This window comes from Littorina saxatilis, linkage group LG16, assembly GCF_037325665.1.
Source record: "Littorina saxatilis isolate snail1 linkage group LG16, US_GU_Lsax_2.0, whole genome shotgun sequence".
NCBI lineage: Eukaryota > Metazoa > Mollusca > Gastropoda > Littorinimorpha > Littorinidae > Littorina > Littorina saxatilis.
The window spans coordinates 38,511,397-38,523,617 of NC_090260.1; the positions used below are offsets into that span (position 1 = coordinate 38,511,397).

A 12,221-nucleotide genomic window follows, 5' to 3' on the forward strand; every position below is an offset into this window, starting at 1 on the left:
TAATAAACAAAAACAAACAATATAAGGTGTTTGATGGGTTGTTGACAGACCAGCTTTTTTGTCGGTTCTCGGGGGGCATATCGACTTTTGTTTCATATATATTGACCGCGGCCGAAAGCTGGTCTGACAACAAACCACCAAACATCGTTTTTGTCATCATTTTGGTAGTGAGAAAATAAGTGCCAAATCAACACAGGGAGCCATGCTTTTTGATAATACATGTGTTGGTGCCCTAGCACGTTGTTGCAATCAAATCTGGCGTGTAAAAGCAGCTTTCTGTCTTTTGAGTTCACAAAATGTTGGGATAAGTATGTCAGGTTTGAAGGTGCACAGTTCTGTATATTTCTCTCAGTATTCCACCCCCTCGGTTTTCAGTTCAAATATTAATCTTAGTCAGTGATCGAATGTGGAAACTACGTTGGGTCAAAGGTCACAGAAGATTTGCGTCGTGCAACGAAGGAAAGAATCGCGATCTTGTTTCCGACTCATTGTTGCCTTTTTACATTTAGTCAAGTTTTGACTAAATGTTTTAACATAGAGGGGGGAATCGAGACGAGGGTCGTGGTGTATGTATGTGTGTGTGTGTGTGTGTGTGTCTGTCTGTCTGTCTGTGTGTGTGTGTGTGTGTGTGTGTGTAGAGCGATTCAGACTAAACTACTGGACCGATCTTTATGAAATTTGACATGAGAGTTCCTGGGTATGATATCCAACTTGGTTGAAATTGTGGTCAAGTAATCTTCGACAAAGCCCGGACTTCGGTATTGCATTTCAGCTTGGTGGCTTAAAAATTAATTAATGACTTTGGTCATTAAAAATCTGAAAATTGTAAAAAAAATATTTTTTTTATAAAACGATCCAAATTTACGTTCATCTTATTCTCCATCATTTGCTGATTCCAAAAACATATAAATATGTTATATTTAGATTAACAACAAGCTCTGAAAATTAAATATATAAAAATTATTATCAAATTTTTTTTTTCGAAATCAATTTAAAAACACTTTCATCTTATTCCTTGTCGGTTCCCGATTCCAAAAACATATAGATGTGATATGTTTGGATTAAAAACACGCTCAGAAAGTTAAAACGAAGAGAGGTACAGAAAAGCTTGCTATCCTTCTCAGCGCAACGAATACCCCGCTCTTCTTGTCAATTCCACTGGCACTGCCTTTGCCACGGGCGCTGAAGTGACGATGCTACGAGTATACGGTCTTGCTGCGTTGCGTTGCGTTCAGTTTCATTCTGTGAGTTCGACAGCTACTTGACTAAATGTTGTATTTTCGCCTTACGCGACTTGTTGTTTTTCATTAGACCTCTCATTCTGTGTGTTAGATGTTTGCATATCTTGTTGCTATGTTCTTTGCTTTTATTATTATTTCTTATTTGCGCTTCGTTTATCGATACAACGTCTTGTGCACGGGTCAAAATGTGTGTGTCAGGGGTCAATTTGTTTGACTTGAACTTGACGTTAATGTTTCTCCGAACGTCTGTGTATCGAAACACAGATACACACACTCCATGACTTTGTAAGAAGACAAAACATATCGCTAGGTTTCATTTGTTTGTGATGAACTTATGACCTTTCATGAAGTAGTTTTGTTTTTTGTTTACTTTTGCCAGTTTGCCAGTTCGTTTTTGGAACTTTGCAAAGCAGTGTCGTGTCGTCTGTTTAGGTCTGGGAAAACGGCAATGAAAAGAGCCGAAGAATCCCTGAACGTTTCTATTGGGCTTTTGATTATCGATGTATAACCCGCTTCCTGCAACTATGGTAACCGGGGATTTATTGCATGGGGAACATGAGATTTATTTCCAAGGTGCTTGTGAATGAAAACTGGTGAAAATGATGACAATGAGTGTTGTTTTCGTGTTTGTTATATGAAACGAAAGCTTACTCTTTGTGTGTTTCTGAGCCTGATATCCCAGCCAGCACGCTCAGATGTGCCCATTTAGGCAACCCATATGGGACTCATGCTGGAAGCGCAAATGGTATTGGTGTGGGTCTGATATGTGCAATACACATGCTCCGGACATGTGGCCCACTTTGGGCGTCGGTGAAATTGAACACTCCTCTTGCTAGGATAGACTTATTTAAGTATAGTCTTGTTTACTCAGGTAACAGCCTCTACACTACCCGTCATACAAAAGTACACAAATACATTTAGCTGTAGATCTTTGTGATGCGGCCAGGTTTTAAAACCTGTCTGCAAGTTTGCTTTTGGGAATTTGATTTTGGGGGGTGTCCTAGGTCTCTGGCACACGGCATAAACACTAGTTTATGAACAATAAAACTCTTTACTTCATACGGTAGGGGAATGAATGACCTTTCTGGTTTTAATATAACTGGCCGCATCACAACGATCTACAGCTAAATATATCTGTGTACTTTTTTATGACGGGTAGTGTAGAACGCTCTTCAGAACGCTCTGTGGCAATCAACCAACACGAATTCTTTTAGAACCAAATATAAGTAGATTAGTCCCTCTTCAGGGCGAGGGCCAGATGCATAAAGCATAAATATGCTTATTCTTGTTACCCTCTAAAAATTAAGAATTGTCTTTGTTATTGTTATTTTCTGTCCCTATCTATATCATCAGTCTCTTAATCTCTCTCCCTCTTTCTCTCTCTCTCTCTCTTTCTCTATCTATCTATCTCTTTCTCTCTCTCTTGCTCTCTCTCTCTCACACACACACTCGCACACAGACAGACACACATACACACACACACATACACACAAACATCTACACACACACACACACACACACGCACACACACATACGTACACACATACACACATACACACAAACATCCACACACACACACGCACACACACACATACGAACACACATACACACACACACACACAACCACACAATCACACACACACTTACACACACATACACACGCACAACCACACACAACCATGCACACACACTAACACACACACACACACACACACACACACATACACACACAAACGTACACATACACAAACACGCACAATAACCACGGTTCTTATTTGTCAGCAGCCAACAGTCAACATGGCAGGGCAACACGACCTGGCAATGTGCAAACAGCGCGTTCAGCAGTGGTATCCGGAGCTCTCCACACAGTCCTACTTTGTGCCTGCAGTGTACATGAACAGAACACAACACGACGAAGAGGAGGTAGCAGGGCGCACTGTGTACGTCCTACAGCCTCTGAGCCAGGAAAGTGACGCTCGTGATGACGCTGCAAATAATCGGGTGCTGAGATGCTTACACCAGGTGTCCCGCGGGCAAGCCATGTTTGTCATTTCACAGCTCCAGTTTAATGAGTATCTGAAACATCTGTCTTGTACCCAAAAACCCATACCACCCAAACCAAAAGACTCCATTTTAAAAAAACAACAGAAACACGAGGGAGATTTTGACATTTTGATTATTCACAGAAAGTACGGAATCGTGGCTTGTGAGCTCAAAGCGTTTGGAGACAGTGTTTCCATGGCTGACAAGTCAGTGGTGCATCAGCAGATAACCATTGCAGAGAAAGTGCAACAAGCCGTTACGCAGATGCAGAAGGCACGCGACGTGCTCCAACACCTTGTGTCACACGATCAGAACACGCCGAGGATCAGGACAACGCTGATGATGCCCAACATCACCAGGGACCAACTACGCACAGCTCTAGGCGCCAATCTCAAGCTGAAGAAGGTTGGTCAATATCTATACTGCTTGTCCCGTGTGCGTGCGTGAGTGTATGGTGTTATAAACACAAAGAGGACCAGTAGGTACAATTTATAAACTAACACTCTCTGAATGAACCTTCGCGAGTGGTCGTGGGTCCGTGTGGACCCAGAAGGGTGTTTAATTGCAAATATCTCTTAAACTAGTTGACATTTTTAATGAGATTTTAAGAATGCCTCAGGCACCTAAAAAGCAGTTATGTCCTAAAAGATCATTACATTTTGGCGAGAGGTAATTAAAAAATCAAAGGTCAAATTTAGACTACACACGGAAGACATCGTGGGGCTGTGCGGACCCAAGTTTCTCAAAGAAGGAACTTACATAAAAAAAAAACTAGGGAGAGAAGTCACAAACCTTCAGGTATTGGCTCTAAACATAACTTTCTACGATCTATTTTATTTTGGAGTTTATAAGCAAGTCGCGTGGAGCGAAATTAATACATAACAATGTGGGTCCACAAGCCCCACGACGTCTACGTCCAAATGTGTTGGTATTTGATTAACGCACATACATTTCAGGTGGGTTTCATTTGTTTTGATATGGACATTATACGCTTACTCTTAGTTACTAAGGTTCCAGTCATTGCTTTGAAAGCTTCACATCAAGGGTATGAATGTGTTTGGCATATACCGTAAAGTACTGAGTATAAGCCCACCCCCCCTCTGCACGAATTTCGGACAAAAGTGGGGGGTGGGCGTTAACTCGGTACTTCACCTTTTCCACGGATTTTGCTCCAAGGTGGGGGATGGGCGTTTACAATGTTATGGGCTTATACTCGGTACTTTACGGTACAAACATTTTCTCCTGAAAAAATTGTACCATTTTGAAATGACTCCAAGAAACCTTTTTAAAGCAGTCTAGATCAATTCTGGTGTGATAGGATGGGGATACAGGGCCAAATATTAAGGACAATTGCGACTCTAAATGTGCCTCTCACAGTGGAGGCTAGAAAATCAACTGCAGCAATAACTCAGGGTGAAAAAATGTGCTGTATATTGTGTGTGTTTGTTTTCTCCTTTGTCAGGATCTACGTGACTGCCTGCTGGTCAGTCCAACCACAGACCCCACCACCCTGTGTCTTACACAAGATGATGTGAGCAACCCTGCCCAGTGGTGGCGAGAGTGTGCTGAAAGAGACGGGCCAGACCCTTCCATGACGGATGATACTTATGTGGACCTCGTGTCACGGTACGTTTGTCTATGTCTGTGTGCGTATGTGTGGAGGGCGAGAAGGGGGCGGTGGAGGATGGTTGGGTGGATGCAACTCTACTGCGTCATGTTGTGTTAGATGCGTGAAGATGCAAGTGTTTAAAAAATTTGTAAATGCTTTTAGGCAAAACCAAAAGAGAGATATTTCAAGGACTTGTCCGAAAATCTTGATAATCTCTGTTGCTACCTATACAGTCTAATCGCAGGGTTTATTCTTAATCTTGCACTTTTCTGACATGTTCCACCTGTCAACCGTTCCAGGTTTGGAGGGCCTGCAACCACAGTCACTGTGCCGTGTTCAGCAGTGCCCGGCCTGGCACAAGCCCAATGCTGTGATCTCCGCCTGCCAGGGGAAGGGGTCGCAGAGACAGCAAACAGATTCGCCCCAGCTGACATTATTCTGCATCCTACTCAACTGGACGTGTTGAATAACAAGTTGTCTCCTTTGGTGTTCGTCTGTGGTCCTCCTGGTACAGGAAAATCTCTTGTTTTGATTCTGAGAGCAATAGACTGGATTCAGAACAAAAGAAAACCTGTGCATGTCGTGAGTACACGGGAGGGCAACATGGCGGCGTCACACATGATCGCTCATCAGCTGAGGGAGATGGCGAAACAAGCAGATAAACACTTGATTTACCTTCACATGTATGATCTGCCGATGGAGCTCAACAAGGCTTTGAGAGAACTCAGTCAGTCAGAAAACCCAAAAACCAACCAAAAACCAGTACCAGATAAAGTCTTTGTCATCGTGGACGAAGCTTGTGATGATTATACCGAGTGAGTTACATCATGGATGCATGTTAAGTACAAGGTCTACACTGGAATTATTCTGATACGTTACAATGTGCTACCATATGCCTCATCCACATGCTGTGAATTCAAACATTATTCAGTTGTCTAAAAATGAAAATTGGCGAAGACATTTGAACCAATGTTGTATCTAATAAACTAACATACAGTGCAAATATCAATCAATCAATCAATCAATCAATATGAGGCTTATATCGCGCGTATTCCATGGGTACAGTTCTAAGCGCAGGGATTTTTATTTTATTTTTATTTTTATGCAATTTATATCGCGCACATATTCAAGGCGCAGGGATTTATTTATGCCGTGTGAGATATATTTTTTTACACAATACATCACGCATTCACATCGGCCAGCAGATCGCAGCCATTTCGGCGCATATCCTACTTTTCACGGCCTATTATTCCAAGTCACACGGGTATTTTGGTGGACATTTTTATCTATGCCTATACAATTTTATCCGTCGCGATATAACCTTGAATGGTTGAAAACGACGTTAAACACCAAATAAAGAAAGAATCTATGCCTATACAATTTTGCCAGGAAAGACCCTTTTGTCAATCGTGGGATCTTTAACGTGCACACCCCAATGTAGTGTACACGAAGGGACCTCGGTTTTTCGTCTCATCCGAAAGACTAGCACTTGAAACCACCACCTAGGTTAGGAAAGGGGGGAGAAAATTGCTAACGCCCTGACCCAGGGTCGAACTCGCAACGGCGCTTCCGAGCGCAAGTGCGTTACCACTCGGCCACCCAATATCCACCAACATAGTTTTTATTCTATATTTCTGAAGCTCTTTCTTTTGTTTCAGTAAGAGTGAAACTTACTTTGCCGAGTTTTGCACCAAGCTCAGCCAGCGTGTGGGGCCAGGGCTACACCTCTGGGCTGCCTCCATGTACCACAACTTGAGACCTCCATTACTGGCCGGGGCTGTGCTGAGAACTGGCCTGAGGGCACCACCGTCAGTCACTCGTCACGTGGCGCAGCACCGCGCACTAGGAAAGGGAAAGAATGTCCAGGGTTATGAGGTATCCTCAACTCCGCTGCCTGCTGATGGTCCACCTGTGCGAGAAGTGACTCATCGTGGCGATGGACATGATCCACAACAGGAAACGTATGAATGTGAAGCATGCGGGAAGGAGGTCGCCAGAACCCTTGATACCTTGCACGTTGGAAACACTGGTGAGCTTCCAGTGTTTGTGTTTGTTTGTGTTTGTGTGTGTGTGTTTGTTTGTTTGTGTGTGTGTGTGTGTGTGTGGGTGTGTGGGTGTGTTTGTGTGTGTGTGCGTGTGTATGTGTGTGTGTGTGTGTGTTTGTTTGTTTGTGTGTGTGTGTGTATGTGTGGGTGTGTGTGTGTGTTTGTGTGTGTGTGTGCGTGTGTATGTGTGTGTGTGTGTGTGTGTGTGTGTGTGTGTGTGTGTGTGTGTGTGTGTGTGAGTGAAGAGTGATTCAAATGAAACTACTGAACATGAAACTGTACATGCAAAATCTTCCAGACGATATATCCCCAGACTTTTTCGATGACGTCATATCCGGCGTTTTACAATGACTGTATTGTATTCTTTATTCTTGGGCAATTAAAGATTCTGTATTCTGTATTCTTTTTAGAAATCGCTAAATCCAAGCATATACTTATAGACATGTCATGTTTATTATTAAAATGTACACACATTTAAAGAGTCTTGTTTTATGGAAATAAGGTACCATGTTCGCAAGTGTGTTCAGCAACTCCATGACACTACCGAACTCATTTTGTATTGAATTGTACATGTGACATATATAAGGTATTATCTTTACAGGGGTGCTCCCATTATCTAAAGAAAACAGTTTTCGTACATGACGTCATGTAGGTCCAGCATATTGGTTAGCATTTGAACTCGGACATAAAAGATCAATAGGTCAGCTTGTTCAATATATTTTGTTTAATTCTAATGAAAATAGAAATGTCATTGATAGATTCAAAAATGGTCCTATTGTATTTCTGTTATCATTCCCTGAATCCAAAGGCTCTATAATCTATGGTGTAATGTTTTTTTTTTCAGTGACATAGACACGCACTAAGCCTCTCCGCCTCTCTTCTCCTTGAAACAACCCAATCTGCTTTTCTCTCTCAATGCATGTTTGCTTTTCTCTTAACAAAGCGAGGTTGGGTGTGGTCCTGGATAGATAGCAGACAGACAAGCAGACAGAAGGGAAGAGGTGAAATAGGTAGATAGAAAACAAGTCGCGTAAGGCGAAATAACAACATTTAGTCAAGCTGTCGAACTGGACGCACTGCTTTTTTCAGCAAGACCGTATACTCGTAGTTTCGTCAGTCCACCGCTCGTGGCAAAGGCAGTGAAATCGACAAGCCAGAATAGTGCGGTAATGGTCGCGCTGAGCGGGATAGCACGCTTTTCTGTACCTCTCTTCGTTTTAACTTTCTGAGCGTGTTTTTAATCCAAACATATCATATCTATATGTTTTTGGAATCAGGGACCGACAAGGAATACGATGAATTGTTTTAAACGATTTCGGACATTTTATTTTAATCATAATTTTTATATTGTTAATTTTTAGAGCTTGTTTTTAATCCGAATATAACATATTTATATGTTTTTGGAATAAAAAAAATGATGAAGAATAAGATGGACATAATTTTAGATCATTTTGTTAAAAAAAAGTTAATTACAATTGTTAGATATTTAATGACCAAATTCATTAATTATTTTTTAAGCCACCAAGCTGAAATGCAATATCAAAGTCCAGCCTACGTCGAAAATTGCTTTGCCAAAATTTCAATCAATTTTATTGCAAAATGAGGGTGTGACAGTGCCGCCTCAACTTGTACAAAAAGCCGGATATGACGTCATCAAAGGTATTTATCGAAAGAATAAAAAAAAAACGTCCGGGGGTATCATACCCAGGAACTCTCATGTAAAATTTCATAAAGATCGGTCTAGTAGTTTAGTCTGAATCGCTCTACACACAGACACACAGACACACATACACACAGACACACACACACACACACACACACACACACACACACACACACACAAAAACACACACACACACACACACACACACACACACACGCACACCACGACCCTCGTCTCGATCCCCCCTCTATGTTAAAACATTTTGGTCAAAACTTGACTAAAATGTGACAAGACCAATTTATGTGGAGAGACAGCCAGTAGCTTTTCAGACTTTGTTGTTGGACGACCGTGAGGAATAATTGTTAGACATCAACTAATCGAGTGTGGACTATAATTCACACATTGACAAGGCTAACCCCAACATCATCTCTGTACACAATTTCGTCCTAAATCTTCAGTCTCACATGCGTCAAAAGGGAGCGGCTTTTCAATGTCAGCTTAACTCGCCTTTGGAAACAGTAAAGTCGTCTGAGATGCCGTTTGCAATATCCTCAGTGTTGACGAGTTTGGGAAGAGAAGAAACGAATATCAGCGGGGAAAATGAATTAAAAGCGATGTGTGCAATTTGAGGCTTTTGCAGGGACAATTGTGGGTTTGACTACGATCGTTTATTTCTTAGCTTGCTTTACTGGTGAAAATAGAGATATAGACAGAAAAATAGTAATTGCTTGTTTGATATTTAGACTTTACTCTGCACACACACAATATTGAACCCATTTTTGTACCCTTACTAAAACAATCATTCCCGTGTCATGTCATTCAATGTTCTATGCCATTAAAGGTCGTCCACTTAGCTATCTGGTACACTTTTCGGATCAAAGATTTCTGTTGTAGGTGTCACGTGACCGCCGCCGAAGTAAGGGTACCCCCCAAATCGACCTGACAAAAAAGTCTGGTACCAATTAAAAAAACAAAAAATCAGAATGTGCGCAACGTGTTTCATGCGAGGAGAAAGCAAAATTAATTATCTATCCAGAATTGGTTGTTTTGTTTTGCTATCGTGCTAATCTCTTACGTTATGTCATTTCTAATGATGCAGGTGTGGAACGCCTAAGCAGTAGAAAAACAAGTCGCATAAGGAGAAATTACTACATTTAGTCAATCTGTCGAACTCACAGAATAAAACTGAACGCACTACCTTTTTTTTTTACCTGGACCCTTTAGCATAATGTCAATTCCCCGTACGTGGAAAAGGCAGTGAAATTGACAAGCCAGTATAGCGCTGTTGCGGTTGCGCTTCAGATAATCAATCAATCAATGAGTCTCAATCAATGAGTCTTATATCGCGCATATTCCGTGGGTACAGTTCTAGGCGCTCTGCAGTGATGCCGTGTGAGATGAAATTTTATACGGCCAGTAGATTGCAGCCATTTCGGCGCATATTTACCTTTCACGGCCTATTATTCCAAGTCACACGGGTATAGGTAGACAATTATTATTTGTGCCTAAGCAATTTTGCCAGGAAAGACCCTTAAATTGTCAATCGTGGGATCTTTAACGTGCACACCCAATGTAGTGTACACGGGGGAGGTTCGGACACCGAAGAGAGTCTGCACACAAAGTTGACTCTGTGAAATAAATTTCCGCCGAACCTGGGATCGAACTCACGCTGACAGCGGCCAACTGAATACAAATCCAGCGCGCTACCAACTGAGCTATATCCCCGCGCGCAGTTCTGTATCTCTATTCTTTTTGACTTGCTGAGCTTGTTTTTAATTCAAATATAAAATATCTATATATTTTTGGAATCAGAAACTGACAAGCAAAAATATTGTTTTTAAATTGATTTCTGAAATTAGAATCTTAATTATAATTTTCATATTTTCAATTTTTTTAGCTTATTTATAATCCAAATGTAACATATTTATATGTTTTTAGTATCAGGAAATAATGCAGAATAAAATGACATTATTTTTGGATCAATTTCCAAAAACATAATTTTAATTAACAATTTTCTGATTGTTAATGACTAAACTCATTCATTTATTGTTAAGCCTCCGAGATGAAATGCAATACCTTTGTCGAAAATTGCTTGGTCAAAATTTCAATCGATTTGGTTAAAAAATGAGGGAGTCACAGTTCCCCCTCAACTTTCACCAATAGCCGAATATGACGTGATCAAAGACATTTATAGGAAAAATGAAGAAAAAAAACCGTCTAGGGATATTATACCCAGGAACTCTAATGTGAAGTTTTATGCAAATTGGTCAAGTAGTTTTCTCTGAACCACTCTTCACACACCCACACCCACACCCACACACACATACACACACACACACACACACACACACACACACACACGGGGACCTGATTTGGCCTAAATGGTCCGCTGGACCCAAAAAGCAACAGCTAACTGACACACACACACACACACACACACACACACACACACACACACACACACACACACACACATACACCACTACCCTTGTCTCGATTCCCCGTCTATGTTAAAACATTTAGTCAAACGTGTGCGTCCATTTTGAGGGGTACCATGATATTAATTTATGATTAATAACATCAAAGTGAGTGAATGTGCTTAAGGGCGCTGTTTCTCTACGGTGTTTGAAACAAAATAATAGTCCAGAAGCGCTGCCTTCTATGATGTAGCAGCCTTGGAACCGCACCTCTTACAACTGATCTAAGTGCCACGTACATAAACAAGGGAAGTCACTCAGGGGACGTAACCCCCCAAAACACTCACAAAGAGTGCTCTTTTTGTTGTTGCAAATTTGCGACATTTCCTTTTTGCGAATAAAAGGCAGCCTTCCTGCGCGGTAACATTGTTTGTAATGCAGAATCGTATAGTATATATTTCAAAGCGATCTGAGGGCATTGCGTCTCAGGTATGATCCTATTCTTTTCAGTTTCAAGACTAGATTGTTATCGAATATATTTAATGCATGCTTTTGATCACAGATCTACTGGAAGGAAGAAACCTACAACCGCCGCGCTACAGGGATGTCCTCGTACTTTCCTGGGACTCTTTCTTCCGTGATGAAGAGGATGACGCTTCAGGTAACGTGACCAACCGAGCCAGCGGCTTCGTACGAGGTTTGAGGGATGAAGGCATACCGGTCACAGTTCTAGAAACAGGCGACGCTGATCGTGTGAAAGATGTAGCTACCATGGCAGGACCTGACCACGTCATTGCAGCTGGCAGCCGGTTTGTCCAGGGCTTGGAGAGGAAGATTGTAGTCTATGTTCAGACCTCCAAGCCAGTGTATGACGACGAGGACTGGGGTCGTCTATTCGCGATGTCACGGTGCACGTCCCAGCTCATTTGGGTCAAACCGTGACGTGCAACTGCGGCTGAAATTCAATGTTCCTCCAGCTCACAGCAAAGTGTGGCGCTATGAAGGGGAATGCGCTATCAAATTTGGTACGAACTTTGAGAACAATAACCCACCAAAACGTTTGACTGATAACTATATCTGCCAGTTAAGAGAAAACCAAGCTGTTATATATCTTAAAGAATTGTTGCTTTTTTTTTTTTAGAGAAAAAAGTTAAATGAGGCGTTACATGGCAAGGTAGCTGTTTGAACAACCAACAAAACTGT

The 12,221-nt window shown here is 41.6% G+C and overlaps 1 protein-coding gene across 1 annotated transcript; it reads left to right on the forward strand.

The window, feature by feature from the left end:
- The first annotated feature begins 3,026 nt into the window (after positions 1 to 3,026).
- LOC138949990 (uncharacterized) lies at positions 3,027 to 11,960 on the forward strand. Its single transcript, XM_070321770.1, has 5 exons — positions 3,027 to 3,689; positions 4,747 to 4,910; positions 5,193 to 5,708; positions 6,552 to 6,922; positions 11,581 to 11,960. Exons 1-5 carry the CDS (start codon positions 3,039 to 3,041, stop codon positions 11,958 to 11,960), a joined length of 2,082 nt encoding a protein of 693 aa, XP_070177871.1. The 5' UTR covers positions 3,027 to 3,038.
- Positions 11,961 to 12,221: the final 261 nt, after the last annotated feature.